General features: G+C 40.0%; 1 protein-coding gene across 2 annotated transcripts; it reads right to left on the bottom strand.

Moving 5' to 3' along the window:
* Positions 1-4,185: 4,185 nt before the first annotated feature.
* COMMD6 (COMM domain containing 6) lies at positions 4,186-24,891 on the bottom strand. Of its 2 annotated transcripts, XR_003004353.1 has the most exons (5): positions 24,792-24,891; positions 24,692-24,703; positions 13,811-13,963; positions 11,075-11,373; positions 4,186-5,948 (listed from the first exon to the last, which is right to left on the bottom strand). XR_003004353.1 is itself a non-coding variant. In XM_024753965.1 (4 exons), exons 1-4 carry the CDS (start codon positions 24,831-24,833, stop codon positions 11,323-11,325), a joined length of 258 nt encoding a protein of 85 aa, XP_024609733.1. In that variant the 5' UTR covers positions 24,834-24,891; the 3' UTR covers positions 10,818-11,322. The 2 variants fall into 2 exon arrangements, 1 of the variants encoding a protein (XP_024609733.1); XM_024753965.1 differs by lacking the exon at positions 4,186-5,948 and having other exon boundaries at positions 10,818-11,373.
* Positions 24,892-26,332: the final 1,441 nt, after the last annotated feature.

The following is a 26,332-nucleotide window of genomic DNA, read 5'->3' on the forward strand; positions in this document are numbered from 1 at the left end:
GTGATTAGCAAAGTGTCTGACACTTCAGAGATGTTCAATAAATATTTGTTGAATGAACGAACAATATAACTACTATAGACTACTTAGCCATTATATTTTCAGTTTAAATTAATAAATAAATATTTAGAGTTATATACCCATCTTCACTGAATTTGGTCAGCATGAATCATTCCTCCTGAGGCAAGATCATTGGTCGGATTGAGTTTCTTGAGATGTTGGACTAGTAGACCCAACTACATCATCTAGCAAAATGCTATGTATCATAGGTTTACTGCATGTTTGTTTGTTTGTTATTACTTCAGAAGCACAGACGAATACTGGATTAATCATTTAATTGTACTTCTTGGCTTGTGGCACACTTTCATCATTGGTCTAAACCTAGCTCTTTTAATGTATTTTACGTGTTTTTTACGTGTTTTAATGTATTTTACGTGCTTATTTAATGATATAATAAACACCATGAACTTATTTCCCAACATGAATAATTGGACATTACCAGTAACTTACATCTACTGTGGATTCCTCTTCTATCCTGCCTCTAACTTCTCCCTGTCTTGAAACCTAGAGGTGACCAATCACCTTGGTTTTGCTTTTCATTCCCTTTATTTATTTATCTTTATGTTTTTACATACATATATTCAGTATTATGTTACTAAGATTAATTTATGATGTTGTGTATACCTATTGCTCATTAATTTTCTCTCAGTACAATATTCCATTGTGAAAACATACCACTCTTTATTTATCTGTTCTCTTGTCCACAGTCATATGGGTTGTTGCCAGATGAGGGCAACTTCTGGATCGTGCCCTTAAAGCATCCCTTCTAGTGGAGTTTGTGTGTGAAGCCAGGAGTTGGTACAACCACCCTGAACTCGTTGAAGAAGCTGTACAGTAAGAATAGTAGAGTTATAAGATAGAAGTGTATGTCCTTGATGTCTTCAAGAAGAACAAACAGCTCGGACATGATAAATAATTTTGTCTAATTTAAACCATCATCATTTTGGGATTACTACCACAGCAGCTGATAACCTAACACATAATTTGTACCTAAAAGTGAGATGCTACTGGAATAAAACGTGTAACAGGAGGCACTGGCAGTCAGGCAACAGGCGGTGAGGATACTGTGGATGGGAACGGTGGTGACTCATGCTATGGCAAAACATCTGATAAAACTATCACCATATGATACTGAAGTTGCAGAGCCTATAGCTCTAAGGCAGTGTTTCTTAACATAGGTCCTCTTGGCATTTGGGGTAGAATAACTTTTTGTTGGTCAAGAATACCCTAGGCATCGTAGGATGTACAGCTCCCCACCCATAAAATGCCAGCAGTATGAACTGAAAATGATTCAATGATCTTATCTACTAGCCCCAGGCAATATAACAATCGAGAACTTCCCCATACATTCCCTCATGCCCCTTAAAGGAGCTAGACTGCCCCCAGGTAAGAACCACTGCACTAGAGGAACTAACTAGAAAAATGGCAGAACACTGATGTGTTGGCTCCTTCTTGCCACTTTTGGCAAAATTCTATGAGACAGAGAAGCTCAGGCTAGGTTTACGTGCAGAGATGGAGGGAACTTCCCTTTGGAAGAGAGGTTCTGTTTGTGGCTGGATGCAGAACGGTGGGACTTTGGGATTGTCTTCCCTTGGGAAGGATAAACATGTTCTGCAAGTGGAAGGAAGGATGCCTGTAGCTGGTGGACAAGGAGGAAGACTAGCAATGATGCCTGGCTTTCCTTAGAATCCCTCTTCTCCCTGTAGCATAGCAATAGAACTTTTAACTGGGCACACAGCTACCCTGCTAGACATTTTCTAGTCTCCTTGGCAGTTAGAAGTGGCTACACGAATAGGTTCTTCCAATGGGATGTGAGTAGAATGAGGTGTGTAACACTCAGGACGTGAGTTTATACGGAGAAGTATGCCCTTCCGTCTCCCTCCCTCTCTTCTGCTGGCTGGTATGTAGGCATGATGATAGAAACTGGAGCAGCCATGTTTTTCACAAGGTGGAAGCCATGCGTTGAGAATGGCTGGTCAACTACACAGAAGGAGCCTGGAGCCCTCTCTAGCCACCATACCAACTATCTTATTTAGCCCATCTCACCGGGAAGACACATGCACTCTCTTGCATCCATGATCTCATATATATTATCTTGCCCTGTTTGTTGTTAGCTGGTTCAAATTGTAAACTGAAGGGATAATAACATTAGCTGAGTTCAGGTCATCATTTTCACCAATCCTAAAACATGAGCTGGACTTTGTGGAGAGACCTATCTCAGCAGGAGAACTCCTTCTTTCAGATTTCTAAATTTCCCCCCAGTTTTACTGAGATATAATTGGTATATAACATTGTATTAATTTAATGTTCACAACATAATGATTTGATATATGTATATACCGGGGAATGATTACCACAATAAGTTAACATCCATCACCTCACATAGTTACATTTTTTTTCTTGTGGTGACAGCTTTTAAGATCTACTCTCTTAGCAACTTACAAATATACAGTCCAGTATTGTTAACTATAGTCACCATGCTGTGCATCAGACTTCTAAGGGTTTTTTTTTTAATTTTTAAAGTTTTTTTTCTTTCTGTTTTATTGAGCTATAACTGACATACAGTACTACATAAGTTTAAGTGTACAGCATAATGATTTGATGTACAAATATCATGAAAGACTTCTAAGTTTTAATGATCTCAAAATCTACAATACATAACCTATCTAGCACCCAGACCTTGGTTTCTAGTACCACTGTCTAATAAAAAGAATGAGGGTTCTTTGGGAGTAATGACTGATTCAAACACACAAGGTGAGCCTGGAGCATCTTGTAGTGATAAGTGTCAGAAAGCAGTGCTCAAAAATTTTTTTAAAGTTGGCGGGGGTGTGTCAAAGGGGCACAGCAGCCAAATGAAAGAGCTCCCAAGAGTCAAAGTTGGAATGACTTGAGGAAAAAGTGTAATCAATTGTAACCCCAAGTATACAATAAATATCCATGAGTTTGTACTGTTACAGATAAATGAATGAGTACATTAATAATGGGGAGAAGAGATGAATCTCTCCCAGAATTCCAAATAAAATATGTAGATACTTCACCATAAAAGAAGGGGAACATAACTCCACATTCCTTAAGTATAGCCTGCAGGTAGTGACTTCCTTCCAAGAGTAAAGTATGGAAAAAAGCAGGTGGACAAGTAACTTTACAGTGGAGAAACAGTCATTACTTCAGCCAGGTTATCAACATCCTCATGAACACTCATAAATTATGTTGCTAGTAGGTACCCTTGATATGAAGTGAGGAAAATGCACTTTCTATCTGTGATACCCATAACTCCAGTTCGGAAAAACATCAGACAGATCCCAAATGAGGCACATCCTACAACATACCTGACCAGTTTGAGTACTCCTCAAAACTGCCAAGGTCAACAAAACTAAGGAAAGTCTGAGAAACTGTCGCAGACAAGAGAAGCTCAAGGAGACATGATGACTAAATGTAATATCATGTCCTAGATGGGATCCTGGAACAGAAAAATATATTAGGTATAAACCGAGGAAACCTAATGTATCAATAGTGGTTCATCAATTATAACAAATGTACCACAAGATGTTAACAGGGGAAATGGTGTGGGGTATATGGGAACTTTCTGTACTATCTTTGCAATTTTTCTATAAATCTAAAACTTGAAAGAAACAAAGTTTATTTTTTAAAATCTAAAGTACAAAATAAATTTTTTAAATTATTTGAGGGACTTCCCTGGTGGCACAGTGGTTAAGAATCTGCCTGCCAAGGCAGGGGACATGGGTTCGATCCCTGGTCCGGGAAGATCCCGGGAAGATCCCACGTGCCGTGGAGCAGCTAAGCCCGCGTGCCACAACTACTGAGCCCGCGTGCCACAACTACTGAAGCTTGCACACCTAGAGCCCGTGCTCCGCAACAAGAGAAGCCACTGCAATGAGAAGCCCACGCACCACAACAAAGAGTAGCCCCCGCTCGCCGCAACTAGAGAAAGCCCGCACGCAGCAACAAAGACGAATGCAGCCAAAAGTTTAAAAATAATAAAAAATAAATAAATAAATGAATAAGTAAGTAAATATTTGAAAAAACTTATTTGAAAAGATAATTCTGCTTAAGTACTTTTAAAAACGAAGCACCAGCATGATGGAAATTTCAACACCTTTAATTTAATGTGACTATCTTGCCTTCTTTCCACATAAATCTGATATGTATGTTAACCTGTCTTGGTAGCAGAATATCTGAAAGTATTTGGGTTTTGCTTGATGAGCTTGGGGATAATCTATTTCTTTTTAGAAACTAAATGCTCATTAATCATTTTCCAACTTGAGAATCAAGTATTTTCCAAAAGTTTACATTTAAGTCAAGTGTTTGAAACTTGAAACACATTTTCCCACAGAAATGTTGTTACAAACAGTGGTTAATTCCCAGGCCAGCCAGGTGAAGTTCATTAAACTCATAAGCAAAATAGACATCTTCAGTGAAAACAGTATAACACTATATTATGAAAAAAACTTGCCTTTCAAATTCAAAAGATAAATTTAAACATGCAATTTAAATTTATTCTAATCAAATCCATCACCCAGTGTTTGAGCCAAGGGCTTTCTTTGGGCCTCTTTGCAACACTGCAAATGAGAAGGGGGCGGAAGATGGAGGGTGTTAAACTGGGGTGAGTGGGAGATGGAAAGACCATAAGCACAGTCTGCGAAGGCAAGTGTGTGCTTTTGACCCAGATTGGGTGGGCAGGTTTCTACTTTGATTTCTGGGGATACAATGAAGTTGGTACCCCAAAGGACAGAGAAAGGGATAGAAAGGGGACTTTGTCTTCTTCTAATCCTAAATCTTTAATGTGCTACTATGCAGAGGGTGGGTAATAGAGTAGTCTATGGGCAGCTGGTAAGGATGAATGACCAGTTGGCTAACTCTTCAAGCTGGTGGGACTTGAGTACATGGGTGGACAGCAATAGGCAGCGGGCCCGCACTCCTCACCACAGTATGCTACCGAGCAGAGGACCAAGAAAGAAAGTGGATTCACACAGGAGATCTGCAGAAATGCTGACGGGGTGTGAAGAGGACTTAAATTCCCAACAGGGAGGCTCAGAAGAGGAAACAAAAGGTAAGTGAAAGAAATGAAGTATCTTGCAGTGATACCAGCCAAAATATCAGACCCAGCTGCGGTCAGGATTTCTATAGCACAGTGAGGCCTACGTTTGATGTATTTCAGGTTTGTCTATCCTGATTTGGAGACACACTATACCATTTGTTAAAATAAGGATACATTGTACCACAAAAAGAACTATAAGAACTTTTCAGAAGCATAATTAAAAAGCAAACACTTTTATCAAGTATTTCTTAAAAACAATGATACATATTTTCTTATAATGCATTATGGATTTGAAAAAAATTTTTTTAACTGCTCTTCCTCTCCCTCTCCAGATACCCTCTCCATCAATGCTTACAACATGGTAAACATCCTTCCTTAATTTTCCATTAAGAATTCAAATATATATTGAGTGCATTTTCCAGTTTTATGAAACAACAATATGTGTTGATAATAGCAAATGTATTGTTAATACATATTGATAACGGCAGGTATATGATATGCTGTAACATAGATATGATGAATTTATTCAACCATTTCTTTATTGACAGTCACTGCTCCCTTTATTTTACTTTTCACCGCTTGGGGAAATGCTACAATAAAAATCTTCATACAAATATCTTGTGCTATTCAAGTTTATGCTCACTTGCTGTTGTTAGCGAACACTCTAAAAATCTCACCAGCTTACCACAAGAGTTTGTTTCTAGCTCACATCACTGTCTGGTGCAAGTCAGGCTGTTACTATGAGTTTGCCTCCAATCGTGATTCTGGGGCTCCATCTTATGGTTTCCCTATCTCAGATTTCTTCGTTTCCAGCAGTCAACACGGGAGAGAGCTTGGAAGACAAGGAAAGGTTTATGACAAAGACTGGATGTATGTTAGGACACTTCTGCCCAGACTCCACTGGCTACAACCCAATCATGAGGTCCCAACCTAATTGCAAGGGAGGCTGGGAAATGCAGTCTTCCTGTGTGCCCTAACAGGAACTGGATGAACATTTAGTCAATTTTGCAAATATTTTTATACACAGTAAGTCCCTACATATGAACGAGTTCCATTCCGAGAGCCCATTCATTAAGTCCAATTTGTTTGTAAGTCCAACAAAGTTAGCCTAGGTACCCAACTAACGCAGTCAGCTATATAGTACTGTACTATAATAGGTTTATAATACTTTTCACACAAATAACATAAAACACAAAAAATAAAACATTTTAAATCTTACAGCGCAGTACCTTGAAAAATACAGTAGTCCAGTACAACAGTGGGCATACAGGGGCTGGCATCGAGGGAACAGGCAGGAAGAGTTACTGAGTGGAGGAGGGAGAGGAGGTGGGAGGTGGCAGAGCTGAAGGATCGTCAGCAACAGGAGACGGAGGGCAAGCTGCAATTTCACTCACACCTGACACTGATGGCACAGGTTCTGGCTCCTTGCTGGATTCAATTCTATCGACCCTCTTGAAAAAATGATCCAGTGATGTCTGGGTAGTAGCTACTTTTTTTCTCGTCATAGATGACATCCTGGGCTTGAAATCAAGATACTGTACTACTGTACTCTATACAGTACTGTAAAGTACACAAAAGCACACTTGCAGAGGATGTACGCACGTGACAACGTACACCAGACACGTGAACTGACTTACGTGACTGGACACGCGAATGCATGTTCCCATCTTTGAAAGTTCACAGCTTGAAGGTTCGTATGTAGGGGCCTTACTGTATTGGTGGCTTTACTCCAAAGGATATATTTCTGGACTGAAATTTCTGGGCTGTGAAATTCTATATAATGTGTGTATGTCTATCACTTCACAAAAAAGGCCATGACAACTCCTATTTCTGTCAGCAGAGTAGGAATATTCAGCACCTTTCTTGCTTTTCTAAATCTCCCTTCCAAAGGTACTAAAAGACTAGAAACTCCACTGACCAGATTCCTGTGTCAACAGGGTCCTGGTTTAACTTCCACCAATGAGAGGCACTCTCACTGAAACTAGAAAAGGTGAAGAAAGCAAGCAGCCTTTATTTCATTCTAACATGTTGACACTTGGCAGAAATGGCCTGTAGCTGCTTCCAGGTGACATCCTGCATTCTGCAGAGATTACTGGCAGGGGCTTTCCCTGAAGTTCCTGCATTACCGGATTTTCTAAAAGCCAGCAACGATTTCTCCTGACTTGTTCCCTCAGTCTTTCTGACAGTTTAGTGAACATCTCATTTCTTGTATAAAACCTCTTCCTACTTGAAATACTTAAAGCAATTTGTTTCCAGACTAAGTACTAACTTATACATCAACCTAGCATTTGTCTTTTATCTTTGTTTATGACCCATTTTTTCCCACATATAATTTTTTAATTCTTACATTTCAAATATATTTGTTTTACGTTATAGCTGTGGTGTTGCTGCTTCCCAAGCCTTAGTTAACATATTCTATAAAACGTCTAATTTCTATCTTTTATAGTTAAATCATTAATTCATCTGGAACTTACTTTTGCATGTGTTGAGACTGCTAGTATCATTTATTAAATCAATCCTGTTTTCTCACCCAACTGAAATATCATCTTTGTCCCAAATATCTTGATCTTTTTCTAGGCCACCTAGTCTATTCCAGTGATCTGTTTATTTTCCTGAGCAATGCCATACAGTGTTGATTGCTGTGGTTTTATAAAATATTTTAACAACTGTTTTATAAATCTAAATTCAAAAGAGACCATCTAACACAATAACTTGTGTTACCAGGTTAACTCAGTTGTACATAAACTCATAATAAAATTTATTTTTCTATGTGCACATACTTGAACTTTCTACAAATATTAATAACAGAAACATCTGAATACTTGGCTAAAATAAGGGAGCAATGACCAACCCTAACCTGATTCCAAATGTTGGAGAAGGAGCAGCCTCACTCTTCGGATTGCTTTCATAAGTTAACCTTATAAAATTGAATTTGTACAGTAACATTATCCTAATCAAATACTACTTTTGTCATTCATATATACATTATATATAAGACTATAAAGGACTCTATGTAAGAGTTTGTTTAGAGAGGAGGAGTCAAGATGACTGTGTGGGAAGACGAAGAGTTAGCGTCTCCCCACAACTAGGGCACCTGCCAACCGCTGGTGGGGGACTCTGATGCCCAAGAAGACGCGAGGAACCCCAAAGTGAACTGGTAGCATGAAGGGGGACTGCGGGGGAAGGAGAAGTGGAGGCCAGACAGGATGGGCACCCCTGAAGCTGGGGAGATCAGGAGAGGCATGGAGAGGTTGATTGCCCCGCCCACTCGGGCCAGGGGAGCCTGCTGAGCTCCCAGGCTGGTCCTCTGCCCTCCAAGGTCCCCCCGACAACCGAATTGGTCCTGGGGGCATAGAAGGGAGGCCGGGGAGGTCAGGAGAGGCAGGAGGCATGGGCTCTTGCAGGCTGGAGGAGCGGGAGAAGAGAGGAGGGCGTCTGCCCCGCCCACTCAAGCCCAGGAAGCCTGCTGGGCTCCCAGGTGAGGTCCCCTGCCCTCTGAGACCAGGGTTGGGGGGCACTCCTGGGCCCCTTCTGTTCCTTGAGCCTAAGCCCCACCCCCATAGCCCCCAGGGCCTTTTCCAGTCCTGTGGGTCCTGAGCATTGGCCCCACCCACCACCCAAACCTCGACCTTGCTTAGGCCCCGCCCTCCACAGCCAAGGCCTCCCCCGACTTTTTTCTTTTCTTTTCCCTCCTCCTCTTTTTTACTATTATGGTACTGACGTACCTTCTGGTTGTTGATTCATATTTTTATATTCTTCCTAACATATCTGTTAGTTTCCCAGTCTAATTTTATTTTTTACTTTGTTACTTTTTTTTTTTTCTTTTTTCCACCCCATGCATATTGAGGGATCTTGGTTCATGAGCCGGGGGGTTGGGCCAAAGCTCCTGCAGTGGGAGCTCCAAGTCTGAACCACTGGACTAACAGAAATACCCCAGGGAATATTCAATGGAGTGAGGTCTCACGGAGTTCCTCATCTCAGTACCAAGACCCAGCTCTACTCAACAGCCTAAAAATTCCAGTGTTGGAAGCCTGAGGCCAAACAACCAGTAAGACAGGAACACAATCCCACTCATTAAAAAAGAAAAAAGAAAATGAGACAGCAAAATAATATGTCACAGATGAAGGAGCAAGGTAAAAACCTACAAGACCAAATAAATGAACAGGAAATAGGCAACCTACCTGAAAAAGAATTCAGAGTAATGACAGTAAGATGGTCCAGAATCTCGGAAACAGAATGGAGGCACAGATTGAGAACATAGAAGAAATGTTTAACAAAGATCTAGAAGAACTAAAGAACAAACAAACAGATGAACAGCACAATAACTGAAATAAAAATACACTAGAAGGAATCAATAACAGAGTAACTGAGGCAGAAGAACAAATAAGTGGGCTGGAAGACAAAACGGTGGAAATAACTGCCAAGGAGCAGAATAAAGAAAAAAGAATGAAAAGAATTGAAGACAATCTCAGAGACTTCTGGGACAACACTAAACGCATCAACATTCGAATTACAGGGGTCCCAGAAGAAGAAGAGAAAAAGAAAGGGTCTAAGAAAATATTTGAAGAGATTATAGTCGAAAACTTCCCTAACATGGGAAAGGAAATAGTCACCTAAGTCCAGGAAAAAGAGACTCCCATACAGGATAAACCCTAGGAAAAACACACCAGGACACATATTAATCAAACTAACAAAAATTAAATTCAAGAAAAAAATATTAAAAGCAGCAAGGGAAAAACAAAAAATAACATACAAAGGAATCCCCATAAGGTTATCAGCTGATTTTTCAGCAGAAACTCTGCCGGCCAGAAGGGAGTGGCAGAATATACTTAAAGTGATGAAAGAGAAACCTACAACCAAGATTACTCTACCCAGCAAGGATCTCATTCAGTTTCGATGGAGAAGTCAAAAGCTTTTCAGACAAGCAAAAGCTAAGAGAATTCAGCACCACAAAACCAGCTTTACAACAAATGGTAAAGAAACTTCTCTAGGCAGGAAATGCAAGAAAAGAAAAGGACCCACAAAAACAAACCCAAAACAATTAAGAAAATGGTAATAGGAACATACGTATCGATAATAACCTTGAATGTAAATGGATTAAATGCCCCAACCAAAAGACACAGACTGGCTGAATGGATACAAAAAAAAGACCTCTATATATGCTGTCCACAAGAGACCCACTTCAGACCTTGGAACACATACAGACTGAAAGTGAAGGGATGGAAAAAGACATTCCATGCAAATGGAAATCAAAAGAAAGCTGGAGTAGCAACACTCGTATCAGATAAAATAGACTTTAAAATAAAGACTATTGGGGCTTCCTTGGTGGAACAGTGGTTAAAAATCCACCTGCCAATGCAGAGGACACGGGTTCGAGCCCTGGTCCGGGAAGATCCCACATGCTGTGGAGAAATTAAGCCCGTGCGCCACAACTACTGAGCCCGAGTGCCACAACTACTGAAGCCTGAGCGCCTAGAGCCTGGGCTCCGCAACAAGAGAAGCCACCACAACAAGAAGCCCACACAACGAAGAGGAGCCCCCACTCACCGCAACTAGAGAAAAGCCCACGTGCAGCAACGAAGACCCACCACAGCCAAAAATAAAATAAAATAAATAAATAATTTTTTTAAAAAAGTAATAAAGAAATAAATAAGCTACAAGGATACATTGTACAGCACAGCACAAAGAATATAGCCAATACTTTATAATAACCATAAATGGAGTATAATCTCTAAAAAGTTTGAATTACCATGTTGTACATCTGAAACTAATATAATATTGTAAATCAACTATACATCAATAAAAAAATGAATGCTAAAAAGGAAGAGTTTGTTTATAAAATGGGTAATATTACCAGTAATTTTTAAAACTATTGGTCTAATACATAAACTTGTGCTGCTTTTAATATCATTCAACTGTCTGTCTGATTTATTTTTCATTAAGATATAATTCACATACCACAGAGTTCTTCACCCTTTAAAGTTTCCAATTCAGTGGCTCTTAGTATATTCACAAAGTGTGCAGCGATCACCACTTTGTAATTCCTGTTTGTCTGATTTTCTTTTTTATTATTTAAAAAAATGGAAAATCAAAAGTATAATTTTCATTCAATAAATATCATTTGATCCTTAGGCAGTTTTGTTGCAGAAAGTAAAGTCCATGATTTTAGAATGATGGTAGCAATTCATCAACAAAGTAATCAGTTTTCACACAGTTTCAATAACTGCAGCAATTTCCTTGAACTGTCTGTAGAAATTCTGGAGAGAAAGGGGAAAAACAATATTAATTTTGCTTTTAGAGGCTATTTAAGTAGTTCTTTTAATTATATCTAACCAGCAGAGGCTCTAGAACATATTAAGTTTGCATTTTAATGTTACTTCCTCAACTATTATTATTCGAAAGTTACTATAAGAAACAAACAGATGTAATTTGGTGCAAGCAAAAATACTACTGTAGAGTTGGATAATTAGCTCATAAATAAGCTTTTTAAAAGAATCCAACAGGGCTTCCCTGGTGGCGCAGTGGTTGAGAGTCCACCTGCCGATGCAGGGGACACGGGTTCGTGCCCCGATCCGGGAGGATCCCGCGTGCCGCGGAGCGGCTGGGAAAAAAAAAAAGAATCCAACAAAGTTCTTTGAGATCACAACAGAAAGATTTATTAAATGCCCAGCACTGTTCTCAACAATGAAGACTTTAAAAAAATGACAGATCGGTTCCCAGGCTCTGAACCACTTTTAATACAGTGAAAGACTGCATTTCAGGGTGATAGGGGCTGTCTTGTCAGTTATACTAAGAGGGACCCAACACTGACAGTAGCTTACATGGTAGAAGCTTATTTCTTTCAATTAAAAACTAAGCTGGTATGGTAGTTCTCCTGTAGAAGTCATCAGATAAAACATCAGATAAAAAAGGGATCAAATTCTGTTTTCCTTTCTTATCCTCTACTTGCCGAGAAGTAGGAAGCAAATTTGATATACTCTAATGATTCACATCCTTGTATTTTCCCTCTTCTTTGGACTTAATTCTCTATTTTGCTACTTAAAATAGTATCTGTATTTTGTTTTAACTCATATGTAAGTTTATTATGGAACGAAGGAGGAAGTAACCATCTCTTAAAAAATATATACTCATGATCATAATTTCAGCTACTAGAAAGATAAAAGTCAAAAGCTCAAAGAATGCTCCTTGGCGCTCAGTCCTATAATGTGACTAACAGGCTGTTTGCCTGGTTAGCTGTAAGCCACGTAAAAACTACCTCTAAAAGAGTTGCCCCATTTGTGATCTTTTTACTATGAGAAAAAAATTTTAAGAGGTGGAATCAGGGAGCACAAATGTGGCAAAGAAAAATAAGAATTAGGCCAGTATTATGAATTACAAAAGGACTGAAACCTATATTCCTTTTTGAAGTAGATTTGGTCTTTATGTTCAGTTGAAAGCTACTCACATATCACAATACACTACATTTATTTCCTTCCAACCAAGTCCTAATTTGCTTCCAAGACACCATTTAGCATTAAAAATAATGAATCTGTGACCCTTTTTTGTTCTACAGCAGACACAGCTGTTCTAAAAATAGGAATCAAAAGGAGAGAACATCCTTAAAATGTAATTTGTAAAACAGAACTACAATATAACCCACAAATCTCACTTCTGGGTATATATCCAAAGGAAATAAAACCACTACCTCAAAAAGTTATCTGCACTCCCACATTCAATGCAGCATTACTCACAATAGCAAGGTATGGAAACAACCCAAGTGTCTGTTGACAGATGAATGGATAAAGAAAATGTGGTGTGTATATATACACAACAGTATACTATTCATCCTTTAAAAAGAAGGAAATCCTGCTATTTTTGACAACATGGGTGAACCTGGAGGACATTATGCTAAGTAAAATAAGCCAGACACAGAAGGACAATACTGCATGATCTCACTTATATGTGGAATCTAAAAAAATTGGAATTCATGGTAACAGAGGGTATGCTATAAGAAAGAATTCATATCTGTTCACTCACCAAAGGGATCAAACCAAATAAAAACAAAACTCTAAGGCCAGTTAAACTAGCCAAAGACAAAGCATTTCCCTATATGTACATTGAAAAGAAAATGATTTCTCATCCACCCCCTTTCTTCCTTTCTTGCTTACAGAAAAGAGGTAGAATAATAATATATATAATATTGGATACTAAAAAAAAAAAAATAATAATAATATATATAACATGATTCTATAAATAAACTATTGAGTTACTCTAATCCCTAGCAGATAAAATTAGCAATCAAGTACTAGTGGTCTGATCTACATTTTGTAAACATTATTAGTCAGAAAATTCAGGGTCAATACTGCTCAAAGGTAAGATTCATTTAGCTTAATCACTCTTGAATATTAAGCCTAAGAAGAATAAAACAGTTAAATGCAAAGTAAATATCCTGCTAGAAAAGATGCGAATTTCTTAAACACACTCACAGATGAGTCCTTGAAAGTGATGGAGTGTCAGTATACAAATTCAGCATATTATATTGAAAATAATTTATCAAATTCCCAAATAAAGCCAATCCAGATCTTTTGCATGTAAAGCACATCAAAACAATTGCAAATAAAAACAGTTAAAATTTTCTCTTAAAGAAGATTTTATGTATCTTTTTAAGCAGTAATTACAGAACAATGGCTAAACTGAATGAGTTTTATCACAAACCTGAAACTGTGGAATTGTCATTTCGAAGGACTTGTTCTTTACTTGGCCTGAATGATCTGCCACTTTGAGCATCACTGCAACGTAAGGATACTTAAGTGATCTGCAGCTGTCTGAGCTCACAGCCACACCCAGCTTCCACTGAAAATCTATTAGCTGTAATGAAACAGTACACAATACACCAGTTATAATATTGCCCTGAATGAAGATATTTATTCAATTTTACTGCTCTCATATTCAAGTTTTAATTTCAAGGCCAGTCAGAATAAAAGAAAATATCTTCATTTTCATATTGTTAGGGGGATATAATAATCAAATGAACACAGAGAGAGGCAATAAGGGATATAAACAGGGTTGGAAAACAACACTGTCATAATTACAAAAGGGAAGAAAAACAAAAACAAGTCTCCACCTGATGTGTTATGGAGGTAGATGTGGCAGTACTGGTTTTCTTTTCATTTTGCTCCTGTACTTAAGGGGACTCCAAACATTTTGGACCATCTCTTATCTCATTTTCCTGTTCCACATATGCCTTGCCCCATTCCACAACCCAAAAGTCCTAAAATGGAAGATGAGTTATATACCATCTTCATATTTGATTGAGGCATACATGGGAACCATACCAGTTTCTTTCCTCACCACAGTCCTTGACATGAAACCTTACACTATTGGGGAAGGTGGTTTTAGATTTCATCACTGTTGATGATGGATACCTGCCACGTGATGTGCTATGCAGTTTACATGTATTTAATGCCTCACTGAATCATCATAACATTATAGGCTATTATTTCCATTTTGCAGGTGACAAAACTGAATTTCAGAGAGCTTACATAATATGCACAAAGTCACGCATTTCTGGACTCATAACTGAAACCAAAGTCTGTTTGACTCCAATGATTACATGCTTATTGACTACTGGTTGCCTCAATACCTTCTAGCTAATTCTTTTCAATGATTGTTCAGTGTTGCCATGGCGTAAAACAGGACTGGATAAATGCAGCCCTTAATACTGAGTTTAAAACATAAGACAATAAATGGGGGAATTTTGTGTCTTGTTCCCAAAGCTTCGAAAGATATGTAGTACCTAGCAGGCACTCACAAAAAATACCTGTCTATTGACTGATACCTTTTACTACCAAATGAATGCTTACTGGGCAAATAGCTTTACATATTAATAAAAAAATTTTTATAAAAGGTGGGATTAGTGTAAGGACCAAAATGTCCTCCTGTCTTCAAACTGGCATTAGACGAACCAGCTACAGCATGAAGGCCAGGCTGGTCCCGATAAAAGGTTAACATCTTTGATAAGTAAAAAGACTGTACAGGTACTTCTTAAATTAAAGTTTCCCATACAAAAATAGAGAAAGGATAGTAGGTTAATAAGAAAAGAACTACAAACAGCTAATAAGCATATGGAAAGGAAACAGGGAAATGCAAATTTAAAACACAAAGAGATACCACTACACACCTACCAAAATGGCAAAATTTTATGTCTGATGATTCTAAAACTGGCAAGAAAGGATGTATCACAGTGCTGCAGATGGAAGTCTAAATTGGGTCAATCTTTCGGAAAATTGGCTTTACTTAAACTGCAGTTACGCATATCCAGTGATCCGGTGATTCAATTATTAGGGATATAACCTAGAAAAACAGTATACTTGGGGCTTCCCTGGTGGCACAGTAGTTAAGAATCTACCTGCCAATACAAGGGACAGGGGTTCGAGCCCTGGTCCGGGAGGATCCCACATGCCACAGAGCAACTAAGCCCGTGCGCCATTAACTACTGAGCCTGTGCTCTAGAGCCTGCGTGCCACAACTACTGAAGCCCGTGCACCTAGAGCCCGTGCCCTGAAACAAGAGAAGCCACTGCATTGAGAAGCCCGCGCACCACAATGAAGAGTAGCCCCTGTTGCAGCAACTAGAGAAAGCCTATGTGCAGCAACGAAGACCGAACACAGTCAAAATAAATACATTTATTTTAAAAAGTTAAAAAAAAAAAAAAAGAATCCACCTGCCAGTGCAGGGGACACGGGTTCGAGCCTTGATCGGGGAAGATCCCACATGCCGCAGAGCAACTAAGCCTGTGCACCACAACTACTGAGCCCATGTGCCACAACGACTAAAGCCCACCGGCCTAGAGCCTGTGCTCCGCAACAACAAAAGCCACTGTAATAAGAAGCCCACCCACCGCAACGAAGAGTAGCCCCTGCTCGCCGCAACTAAAGAAAGCCCATGCACAGCAATGAACACCCAAAGCTGCCAAAAACAAATAAATATTTTAAAAAAGGAAAAACAGGATGCTTATGTGAGAATGTTCCTAGCAGCTATATTCAAAATAGCCCTAACCTATAAACAACCCAGATGTTCATCAGTAATAAAATGGACAAATGAAATGCTGTACAGCAATGAAAATGAATGAACTTCAGCTACACTTAACACCAAAAATCCTGAAAGAAACAAGTCAAAAAGTTATGTGATTCCATGCACTTAAACCTGAGAAACAGGAAACATAATACTGTTTAGTGATGCATACACAGATGGCAAAACTATAAAAAGAAGCAAGAATATGACTATCACAAACGGATAATTATTACCTCTAGGGAGGAGGGCGGGAGAGATGTGATTGGGAAGGGGCGTGTGGTGGGCTTCTGGGGTACTGGTAATGTTCGATTTCTTGAGTTTTGATTGTAGTGACACAGATGTTCACCTTTAAATTACCCATTTTTTTGGTAACTATTTGAGGGGATGGAGGTTAACTAGATGTACTGCGGTAATCATTTTGCAGTATATGTATGTCAAGTCATTATGCAGAGCTGTATTTCAATTATATCTCAATAAAACTGGAAAAAGTAAAATTATTCATTAAACAGTCCAATTGTTCTGCACGTTTTGGTATAGATGTTATCTTGCACATATACCAGGGGGAGGGGAGGAAATGTCAGTGAGCTCCACATTTCTGGCTGAAAGGAAAAATTTATTTAGGGTAGGTGATCAAAGGAAAGCTTCAGAGGAGACAGAGCTCAGTTTTGAAGAATAACAGAACTGAAATTGAGAGGAAAAAAATTTGTTTTATTTATATATTCCATAAATACATACCTAGCAAAGAATAAGTGCTTAATAAATATTAAGCTGAACCAACTAGAGATAAAAGTAGTTCATATCTGGCTGAGGGATAGAGCACACTGTCTCAAAGTGAAAGGCTCTTATAAGGAAGTATGGAAAATAAGGCTGACAAGAGATCAAGAATCAAGAGGCCAGTAATTTTTTGCAAATTGTACAAGTTTTCAGAATAGTCTCATTTACAGTTGACCCTTAAACGATGTGGGTTTGAACTGCAGGGGTCCACTTATACACAGATACTTTTCAATGGTAAATACTACAGTACTACACGGTCTGCAGTTGGTTGAATCCACATGTATGCTGAGGAACCTAGGATATGTGACAAGTAGGATGAAGCTGATCCTGTGAAGAATGGATCACTAGGTCTTGATGATCATCTACAGTTAAGGGAGGTATCAAAGACAACCATAAAATTTTGAGCCCAGATGACTGGGAGAATATATCATATATGAATCAGGACTTTTTATATTTTAAGCCCAAAAGTATTATCAAGAAGTGATAATTAACCTATATGAGAAAAGAACCTAAAAAAGAATGAATATATGTATAACTGAATCACTTTGCTGTACACCTGAAACTAACACAACATTGTAAATTAACTATACTCCAATATAATTTTTTAAAAAGTGATAAGGAATATCTAAATAGGAATGTTCAATAAGTGGATAAAAATTCAAGAACAGAATTCATGGGAGTTCATGATTAGAGATAGTTTTATATCAGTTCAATGGTGATATTCAAGAAAGTAACTTAACACTTTTTAAACATATTTGCCCCATACAACTCCTTGATGCAAGAAGTTCCATTTTTACTGTCCATAGTAAAATGGGAGATAAAACATTGCTTATTTGACTCTAAAAGTATGAAATAAAACTCTGGATTATCCAGAACATTTTAAGCAGAAAAGCAATTAAGGAACACAATGTTGGAATTCACTGACCATTACAATGGTGAAACTGGCAGGTGGGGAAATTGGGAGAGCTGCCATTTACTGTGCAAAGTTGGTATTCATGAGTACAAGAGCTGGGATTAGGGTTATGGGATGAGAATTTCCCAAATTCTGAACTGAACATTTAAATGCAAATTATCAATAAAAGCAAACCTTCTAATAAGTGTGATTGAGCCTTAAATAGGAATTAACTACAGAGGAGATTTTAAAAAGAATAAAAAAAGAAAAAAAAAATCAGAACAGGGCGAACATCACTATGGAGAATATTAAGAATGAAGTAAGAATGAAGTAGCCTCAAAATTCTTGTAGAATTAAGTAAATGATTTAAAAAGAAAAATGTACAGAGAAAAAAAGCTAGTAGTAAAAAAATATAGGAATAACCAGAAGAAAAATAATCAGAAAGCAAATGTAGATTAAGAGGTAAACAAAGAAATTAGCTGTAGTCTGTCACACTAAAAATAGTTGATATGGTGGCTGAAGTTACTGTTAACATAAAAACATCACTATAAAAACCGTGTACAGGGGCTTCCCTGGTGGCGCAGTGGTTGACAGTCTGCCTGCCGATGCAGGGGACACGGGTTCGTGCCCCGGTCCGGGAAGATCCCACATGCCACGGAGCGGCTGGGCCCGTGAGCCATGGCGGCCGCTGAGCCTGCGCGTCCGGAGCCTGTGCTCCACAGGGGGAGAGGCCACAGCAGTGAGAGGCCCGCGTACCACAGAAAAAAACAAACAAACTGTCTACAAAGAAAAAAATTTTTAAGACCATTTCAGTTTAAATTTAATTTTTATTTTTCAAAACATAACAGGAGAAAATTTTTAAAATAATCGTGTAAAACTCCATCATCTTAAAAACTATGTTCATATTCCTGTGTCCCCATTTCTAGTCTTTGTATGCAATTTTTATAGCTACAGTCACAAAATACACACTTTTATGTTCTCTCCTTTTTTAAATGAAAGTTTTCAAATGGAAAGAATGTTAAGCATTCTGCACACATTAATCTCTCCCAAAGTACTACAAGGAAAAGACTGATTAAACTCATCCAAGGATACACTAATAGAGCTGGTATTCAAACCCAAATTTGTCTGATTCCATATTCCATGCCTTTTTCACTACCTAGCTGCAACATGACTACCATTCAGAATTAAACCAAGTCCTAATAGGTCAAGAAAGTAGACAGGTCTGGGACAGGGCAAGAGTGTTTGGCATCTTCTAAATGCTAGGCCTGAACTGTCCAGTATAGTAGCCACTAGCCAACTGTAACTATTTAAATTAATTTAAAATGAATAAAAGATTCAGTTCCTCAGTTGGACTAGCCACGTACAAAGTGCTCAAGAGCCATGTGTGGCTAGTGCTACCATACTGGATAGAGCCAACAGAGAACATTTCCATCATCGTAGAAAGGTCTATTGGACAGTGCTGTGCTAAACTCTGTGCTTCGTACTTTGTATCTGCAGATATTGATTATGGCATGAGTTACTAGCAAATTTCTACTTGAAAATTCATATTAGCTCTAGCCTAAGTGGACAACTTTTGCTAAGTCATTAGCCTTTCTCATCTTGCTCAACGGCACCTTCATCCGTGCTCTGATTTTCTTCATAGCACTTAACAGTTTCTAAAATTATGTTAACTTATTCATCCCCTGTGTCCCCAAGGAAATGGCATTATGAATCCAGTTACTACTGAATCTATTAGAACATTATCTGATAGAAAGTGAATATTCAAATAAATATCTGTTGAATGGTTTAGAAGTTCTGGGGTATGCGGTAAATGGTCTCCAAAGATAGCCTCCAGCAATTAATTCCACCCTGCTCTGTAAGTACATGTCACTCTTCACATCAAGAAGTGGAGCTTATTTTCTCTCTGCAAGAATCTGAGCTGTGCCTGTGATTGTTTTGACAAGTAGAATATGGCAGAAGAGGTGTTCTGGAATCTTTGAGCCTAGGCCTTAGGAGAACTGGAAGTGTGTCCTTCCTTCTTCATGGAATGCTGGCTCTTGGGACTCTCCTTCTTGGAACCCAGCCACCATGATGTGAGCACCCACATGAAGGAGAACCGAGTCACGCCAATGATCAGCTCTAGCTCAGCTCACAGCCCAAGTCATGACTAGCATGTGAGTGAGCCCTCTTCACTTCCACCCAGCTAAGGCTCCTAGATGACTGAAGCCCCAGCTGACATGATAAGGAGTAGAAACCACCACTCAGCTAAGCCCAGTTAACCCAAAGACTATGAGAGACAATTAAACAACTGTTTTAAGTCACTACGTTTAGGGTGCTTTGTTATGTGGTGACAGATAACTGAAACAGAGCAAACACAACTAGCTGAAAATAGCTTTGTTAATAAACTTACTACGATATACGATTTATCAAAAATGAATTCTCAAAACTATACAATCTGAACTATATTGGTTTATAGAAATTGTAGCAAACACAAATAATCAAAACAATGTTTCATATTTGGTTAGTGTTAATACCACCAGTAAAAATAATCCAGAGAACGAAAGCGTTTCCCATTAAACACAATCGCTACTAGTAAGTTCACAGTACTACTGTCATGCAACACAAAACAAGTATCAGCTTTCCTCAAAATGGTTTTTAATCCTCATTTCTTTTCTGATGACCCCCATTTTCTAAGTGACTCAGGTTTGAAACTTCAGTCAACTTTGATTTTTCTCTCTCCCTTACACAAAACATTTATGAATCGCTAGGTACTCAAGATTTTATTTCAGCCAATGCCACTGACATTTATTCCCTCCTTCCCAATCTCACTGTTACAGAGCCTTTTAAAAGGCTTGCCTTCAATTTTACTGCAGCCTCCTAATCAGTTTCTTGCCTAGAGTCTTCCTCAGTTCCAACCCACAGGATGGACTCTAAACACTACTTATAAACTTACGAAATCTAATATCACAGGTCAAAAACCTGTAATGTCTACTGCCTCAGGAACTAGTTAACCCTTCCCCTAGCACTTAAGTCATCTCACAGCATAGTCCCAAACAGCTTTCCCACTCGTGCTCAAGCTGGACCGCATCCTCTTTTTATTTTTATTTTTTTGCGGTACGCGGGCCTCTCACTGCTGTCGCCTCTCCCATTGCGGGGCACAGGCTCCGGACGCGCAGGCTCAGCGGCCATGGCTCACGGGCCCAGCCGCTCCGCGGCATGTGGGATCTTCCCGGACCGGGGCTCAAACCCGTGTCCCCTGCATCGGCAGGCGGACTCTCAACCACTGCACCACCAGGAAAGCCCCGCATCCTCTCTTTAAATTATCTTTCAGTCTTCAAACCTTTGCTCATGCTGCTCACTCCTCTTGGAATACAACTCTCAAACACCTATTTAAAATTCAAAACTCCTCTCAAATTCTACTTGCTCTGTAAAGTCTTTCCTGGTTTCCTCAACTTTTCTATGAATGGTCACGTCGCTTCTTACACCCCAGCACTTAGAGCTTCTGACTTGAATAGTAGTCATCTGTGGATCTGTCTCTCTCCCCCACCATCTACTAGGCCGTAAACTCCCTGAGGGGAGTTCATACATCCTTACATGACTTGTAGCACCCAACAGGACACACAGAAGAACAAAAACAGCCATACGTTTATGAACTATTACACAAACTGTACAAAAACTTAAGTCACTGTCTCATATACGGAAGAGGGAAAATGGCACTAGATATTGTGCGTCAATATACATATTTCTGTTGATTTATACCATAACACTGGCAAGCAGGAAAACAATGAAATGTGGCAACAACAGGAACAATCATTCATCTATGATAAGGAGTTCTAACTAGACATCTATAAAGAAGAACCATGAATTACTTCAAAACAGTGATTATCAGCATCAGAATGTGAAGTAATGAATAACCTTAGACCTTCTGGTGCTGGACAAGGTAGCACGATGGTTTGCTAAATTTAACAAGTTCAGACTCTGAAGTTAGACAGACCTGAGTTTGAATCTCAGCTCTGCTACCTTCTACCCATGTGGCTTTGGGCAAGTTACTATGTCTCTATGCCCCAATATTCAGTTAAATATTTACGAAACGATACTATGTTCTAGGCACTGGGACTATAAAAAATAAAACAAAGGGTTCCTGACCTCAGGAACTTACGTTCTAGTAGGGAAGACAGACAATAAGCAAATATATATACAGTGTCGTTGTACTAAGTGTTATAAAAAGAATTTTTTTAAACGCAGGTAAGGGGACAGAGTGACCAGGAAGTCTATTTAGATAGAGCCTGGGGGAGACCTCTGTGAGGAGGTAGGTTTTGAATAGAAAGACACCTGAGTAAAGTGAAGGAAAAAGCCACAAGAATAACTGGAGAAACGAGCATTCTGGACAGAGGGAGATGCATGCCTGGCCTGCGCAGGGAACAACAATGAGGCCCGCATGGCTGGAGTGGCGTGAGCTAGGAAGAGAGGTAAGAGACAAAGAAACACTTTTTGAAGGGCCTTTAGGTCAAGGAAAATACTTAAGACATTTTTCTAGTGAGACAGTACTCTCTTAAATGGCTTCGAGCAGGGAAAAGACCTGGTCTAACTTAGACCGCAAAAGTCTCCTCCAGATTGATGAACAGGGCATTAAGTTTAAGAAGGAAAACAAAAAGACTCAATTGGGAGACCATTACGGTATCTACACAAGGGGGTGGTGCTTGGGACTCAGGTGGCAGCAAGGCGAGGTAAATTTAGAGAATATTTTTAAAGGCAGAGAAAACAGTATTCTGATGGATTGTATGCGGGGTCTGCACTCTCACGGGAGGTGTGGTCCCAGTTAGCCTCGCTGATTCTTATATTGGTGAGAAATATTTAAAGAAAGAAAGAAGGTGTTATAGCTCAAGGAATTTAAACTAGTGTTAGCCCTAAAAATTAGCTATATCTGGTACATTTAAAAAGCATATACTACAAACAGAAATGACTTACTGCTAGGTCAAGGCTTTTCCCCCCTACAAGACTGCTGAATCCACATAATCATTTTGTCTAGCAATATAATATTTAAAAAACACATCATGAACTATGAATAAAAAGGTTCAATTTAAGAGTTCCTGGGGCTTCCCTGGTGGCGCAGCGGGTGAGAGTCCGCCTGCCGAGGCGGGGGACACGAGTTCGTGCCCCGGTCCGGGAAGATCCCACGTGCCGCGGAGCAGCTGGGCCCGTGAGCCATGGCCGCTGAGCCTGCGCGTCCGGAGCCTGTGCTCCGCAATGGGAGAGGCCACAACAGTGAGAGGCCCGCGTACCGCAAAAAAAAAAGAGTTCTTGGAGGTAAAACTCACAAAAGTGTGAGGTCCCCGTAATGGTTGGGGTGTAGGTGGGTGCCTGAGATTTTAACTCGGCCTTGTCCATGCTGAGCCTCCAGTAATTCATCAATTATGGTTTAGGTTTTCCTACCCCTAGCACTGGTTTTCACGGAGGTTTCTGTTCTGGTTAAGTTGTGCTTCTCTGTATTCACCTGTCTCTCCAATTTGGGAGATAGGAGTTGCCCTGTGACCTCTCTTTTCTGACTTATCCAAGAAGAACTGTTCATTTTTCAGTCTATTCAGCTTTTCATTTATTTTAAGGCACACGTTGGGCTTTATAAGAAGGCGGCAGGAGGGTCAGAATCAGAGAAGGCAATATGATGATGCTGGCAGAAAGAGAAGTGATGACAGAAGCAGGGGCTGGAAGGATGTGCTTTGAAGATGGAAGTAGATGCCATTGCTAAGGAACACAGGCAGCCTCTAGAAGCTGAAACAGACAAGGAAGCAGATTCTCCCTTAAAACCTCCAAAAGGAACACAGCCCTGCTGGCACCTTGGCTTTAGTCCCACAAGACTAATTTTGGACTTCTGATCTCCAGCACTATAAGAATAAATTTGTGTTGTTTTAAACACACCTCCCCCTACACACACCCCCAAAAGGTTCAACTTTTAAAACCCTATAATCTGCTGTAATTCAGTTTCAGGATACCTTATGCAAACATATGACTTAATGTAAGTATAATAAATGGATAAGATGATTTCTGAGAGATTGAGTCAAAGTTATTGAGCAGTAACTCAGAGCAAAGCCAGACAGGGGGGTGACTGCTATCTGAGTTTCCCCCTATCTCCCAGGAATCCTCAAAAACAAAAAGATCAGCTGGAGACAGATGTCAGAGAGCAGTCAAAGGACATCTCTCAGCCCCCGTGTTCTCATTATTTATCCCAGCCCTTTCTTACACTTTGTGGTCCTGGGTAACTCCTGTATTTCAAATACTCTAGTTTTAGTACTCTTCTTCTGGGAAGTGTTATAAGCTATTTGCCTAAAAACAGTTTATTAGCTGAAACAGGACAGGAACACTCAGAACAAAGAGACAGTCCTAAGACATACTTTAAAAATCAAATTCTTATTCCAAGCATAAAAAAAAACAGACACTGAAAGGTTAAAGAGGTAAACTCTCCCTCTTCCACAAACTGCTTTTTAAAGACTTAAGAAAATGTTTGCGCAGCTATCTTTGGAAATTTTGATAATTTCTTCTATGTATTACATCCCCAAATACTATGTACCTAGTATCGAATCAACGGCGCTTAACAATATTTGGTCTGTACTCTTCGGGCTGGAGTGGGTGGGGAAGATTACATTACAATGACAGTGGCTACTACCTCAGAAGCCAAGTGGAAGGAGCAATGCAGGGTGGCGGAAGGAAAGTCACGGGCTCACGGACATGGGCCTTGATTTGGGGTTGAGCTGGGGAAGGCTCACGGTGGCATCGTCCCGCGGCTGCCAGAGGCGGGGGGGGGGGCACGGGGGGGGGAAAAAAAACCCGCCACTTGTCCAGCCGAAGCCGGCGGAGGCCGCGAGGGATGGCCACTCACTCACCTGGTTGGTGACCTGAAATGGAAGCAGAAAACACAATTTAGGGAACGATCTTTCTTGCTCCGGAGCCCACTGCCCCGGCTTCTTCCAGGCCAGGTCTTACCTTGGCCTTAGCATCCAGCTGTGGCTCGCTACACCCCTCCATAGCAGCGCCCCGGAATCCCTCCACCGACTCAGGTGGAAGCTCCCGGGACCACCACCTCTTCCGCTTCCTCTTCCCGCCCCTCGCGGCCCGTCGCACGCAGCGGACGTGGGGGGAGAAGGGCAGAAATATCTTTGTATACCTCATCCTTAATCTCAATTAGACATCAGTTTTATGGAGCCGATCAGTAACAACGGATACACTGTAGGGGAAAAGGTCCGAAAACTGGCGGATACCTTGTGAAGGGAAGGATAGATTATCTTTTAGGTGCCGTCGCCCCCCTACTTATGCTATGGACGTGGACTCTTCCTGCCTGCAGCCCAGGAGCCCTTTGAGCGAGCGCAGACTTGCAGCTGCGCAGACTTGTTAGAAATTGATGTTAACCGAGTTTGAAAGCTGTGGGACAATCGCTCCTCCTTCCCCACAGATGTTTGTCCTGCGAGGGAGATGCCAATGGGACGTTTAGTTTTATGATTAACTTCTGTCACTCGGATTCATTTCACTGGCCTAGGTTGGAGGTGGGGTGGGCATGCTTTTTGTTACCCTCCTTCGTGGAGGATAACACGAAGTGCTGGGAGCTTTATAGACACATAGGCCTGAATCTAAAACCCTCTGCCACTCAGCTGTACGCCTTGAGTAAAGGTAGACTTTCTGGAGATCGGCTTTCTAATCTGTAAAACTCAGGCTGTAGATATTTGTCTCACAAGGCTTTATGAAAGGTTCTGTGAGATCCCATATGTAAAGCACATAGCAAAGTTCCTGAACATAGCGAGTACTCAAATACCAGCTCCTATTATCATCGTCGTGATAGTCGGGCCTCAAAAGAAGCCTATAAGTTATCTAGATCACAAATTATCTCCATTTTAAAGTTGAGAAAATGGAAATTCAGGAATGTTAAGCAATATCAGCTAACTAATAGATAAAACTTCAAACTCTGTTTTTAATTTACGGTCTGCAATCTAATTTCAGAGAACTCCAGAGGGGTTTAGCGCTCCCAGTGTACCTGCTGAGATCCTTTTCCAGCTGCCTTGTGCTAATTGAATGTTCTATTTATACTCCAGGCTACTGAAAAATATGGATGATTGTGTGTGTGTTTGTGTGTGTTGCAGGGGTGTTGGGGGAAGTAGATAGTGGTGGAAATCCACGGGCAGCCTGAGCAACGATGCAGAACGGAGAATAAGCATGATCACTGATGCTAGAATCATAGAGGTTTTAGAGCTTAAAGCAGAGTACGTACCACAGATTGTTAGATTTGGGGCCAAATTTGACGGACCTACATATTTAAAACAAAACAAAGCAAGTAAGACAAACTCTATCAGAAACTGAACGGCAATGCATTTAGATAGGTTTTATATGTTCCATATTGTCACTGTCCCACATTCTTCTTTCAGCTCATCTGGCCGAGTCACACATTCACCTGAAAGCTGCACGACATACTTTTTAACCTTTGGCTTAAGGGGAACGTATAGAGTCTCATTTTAAAAATGAGACCTAAATAGATT

This window comes from Neophocaena asiaeorientalis, unplaced genomic scaffold (genome assembly GCF_003031525.2).
Source record: "Neophocaena asiaeorientalis asiaeorientalis breed wild unplaced genomic scaffold, Neophocaena_asiaeorientalis_V1.1 scaffold212, whole genome shotgun sequence".
Classification (NCBI taxonomy): Eukaryota; Metazoa; Chordata; class Mammalia; order Artiodactyla; family Phocoenidae; genus Neophocaena; species Neophocaena asiaeorientalis.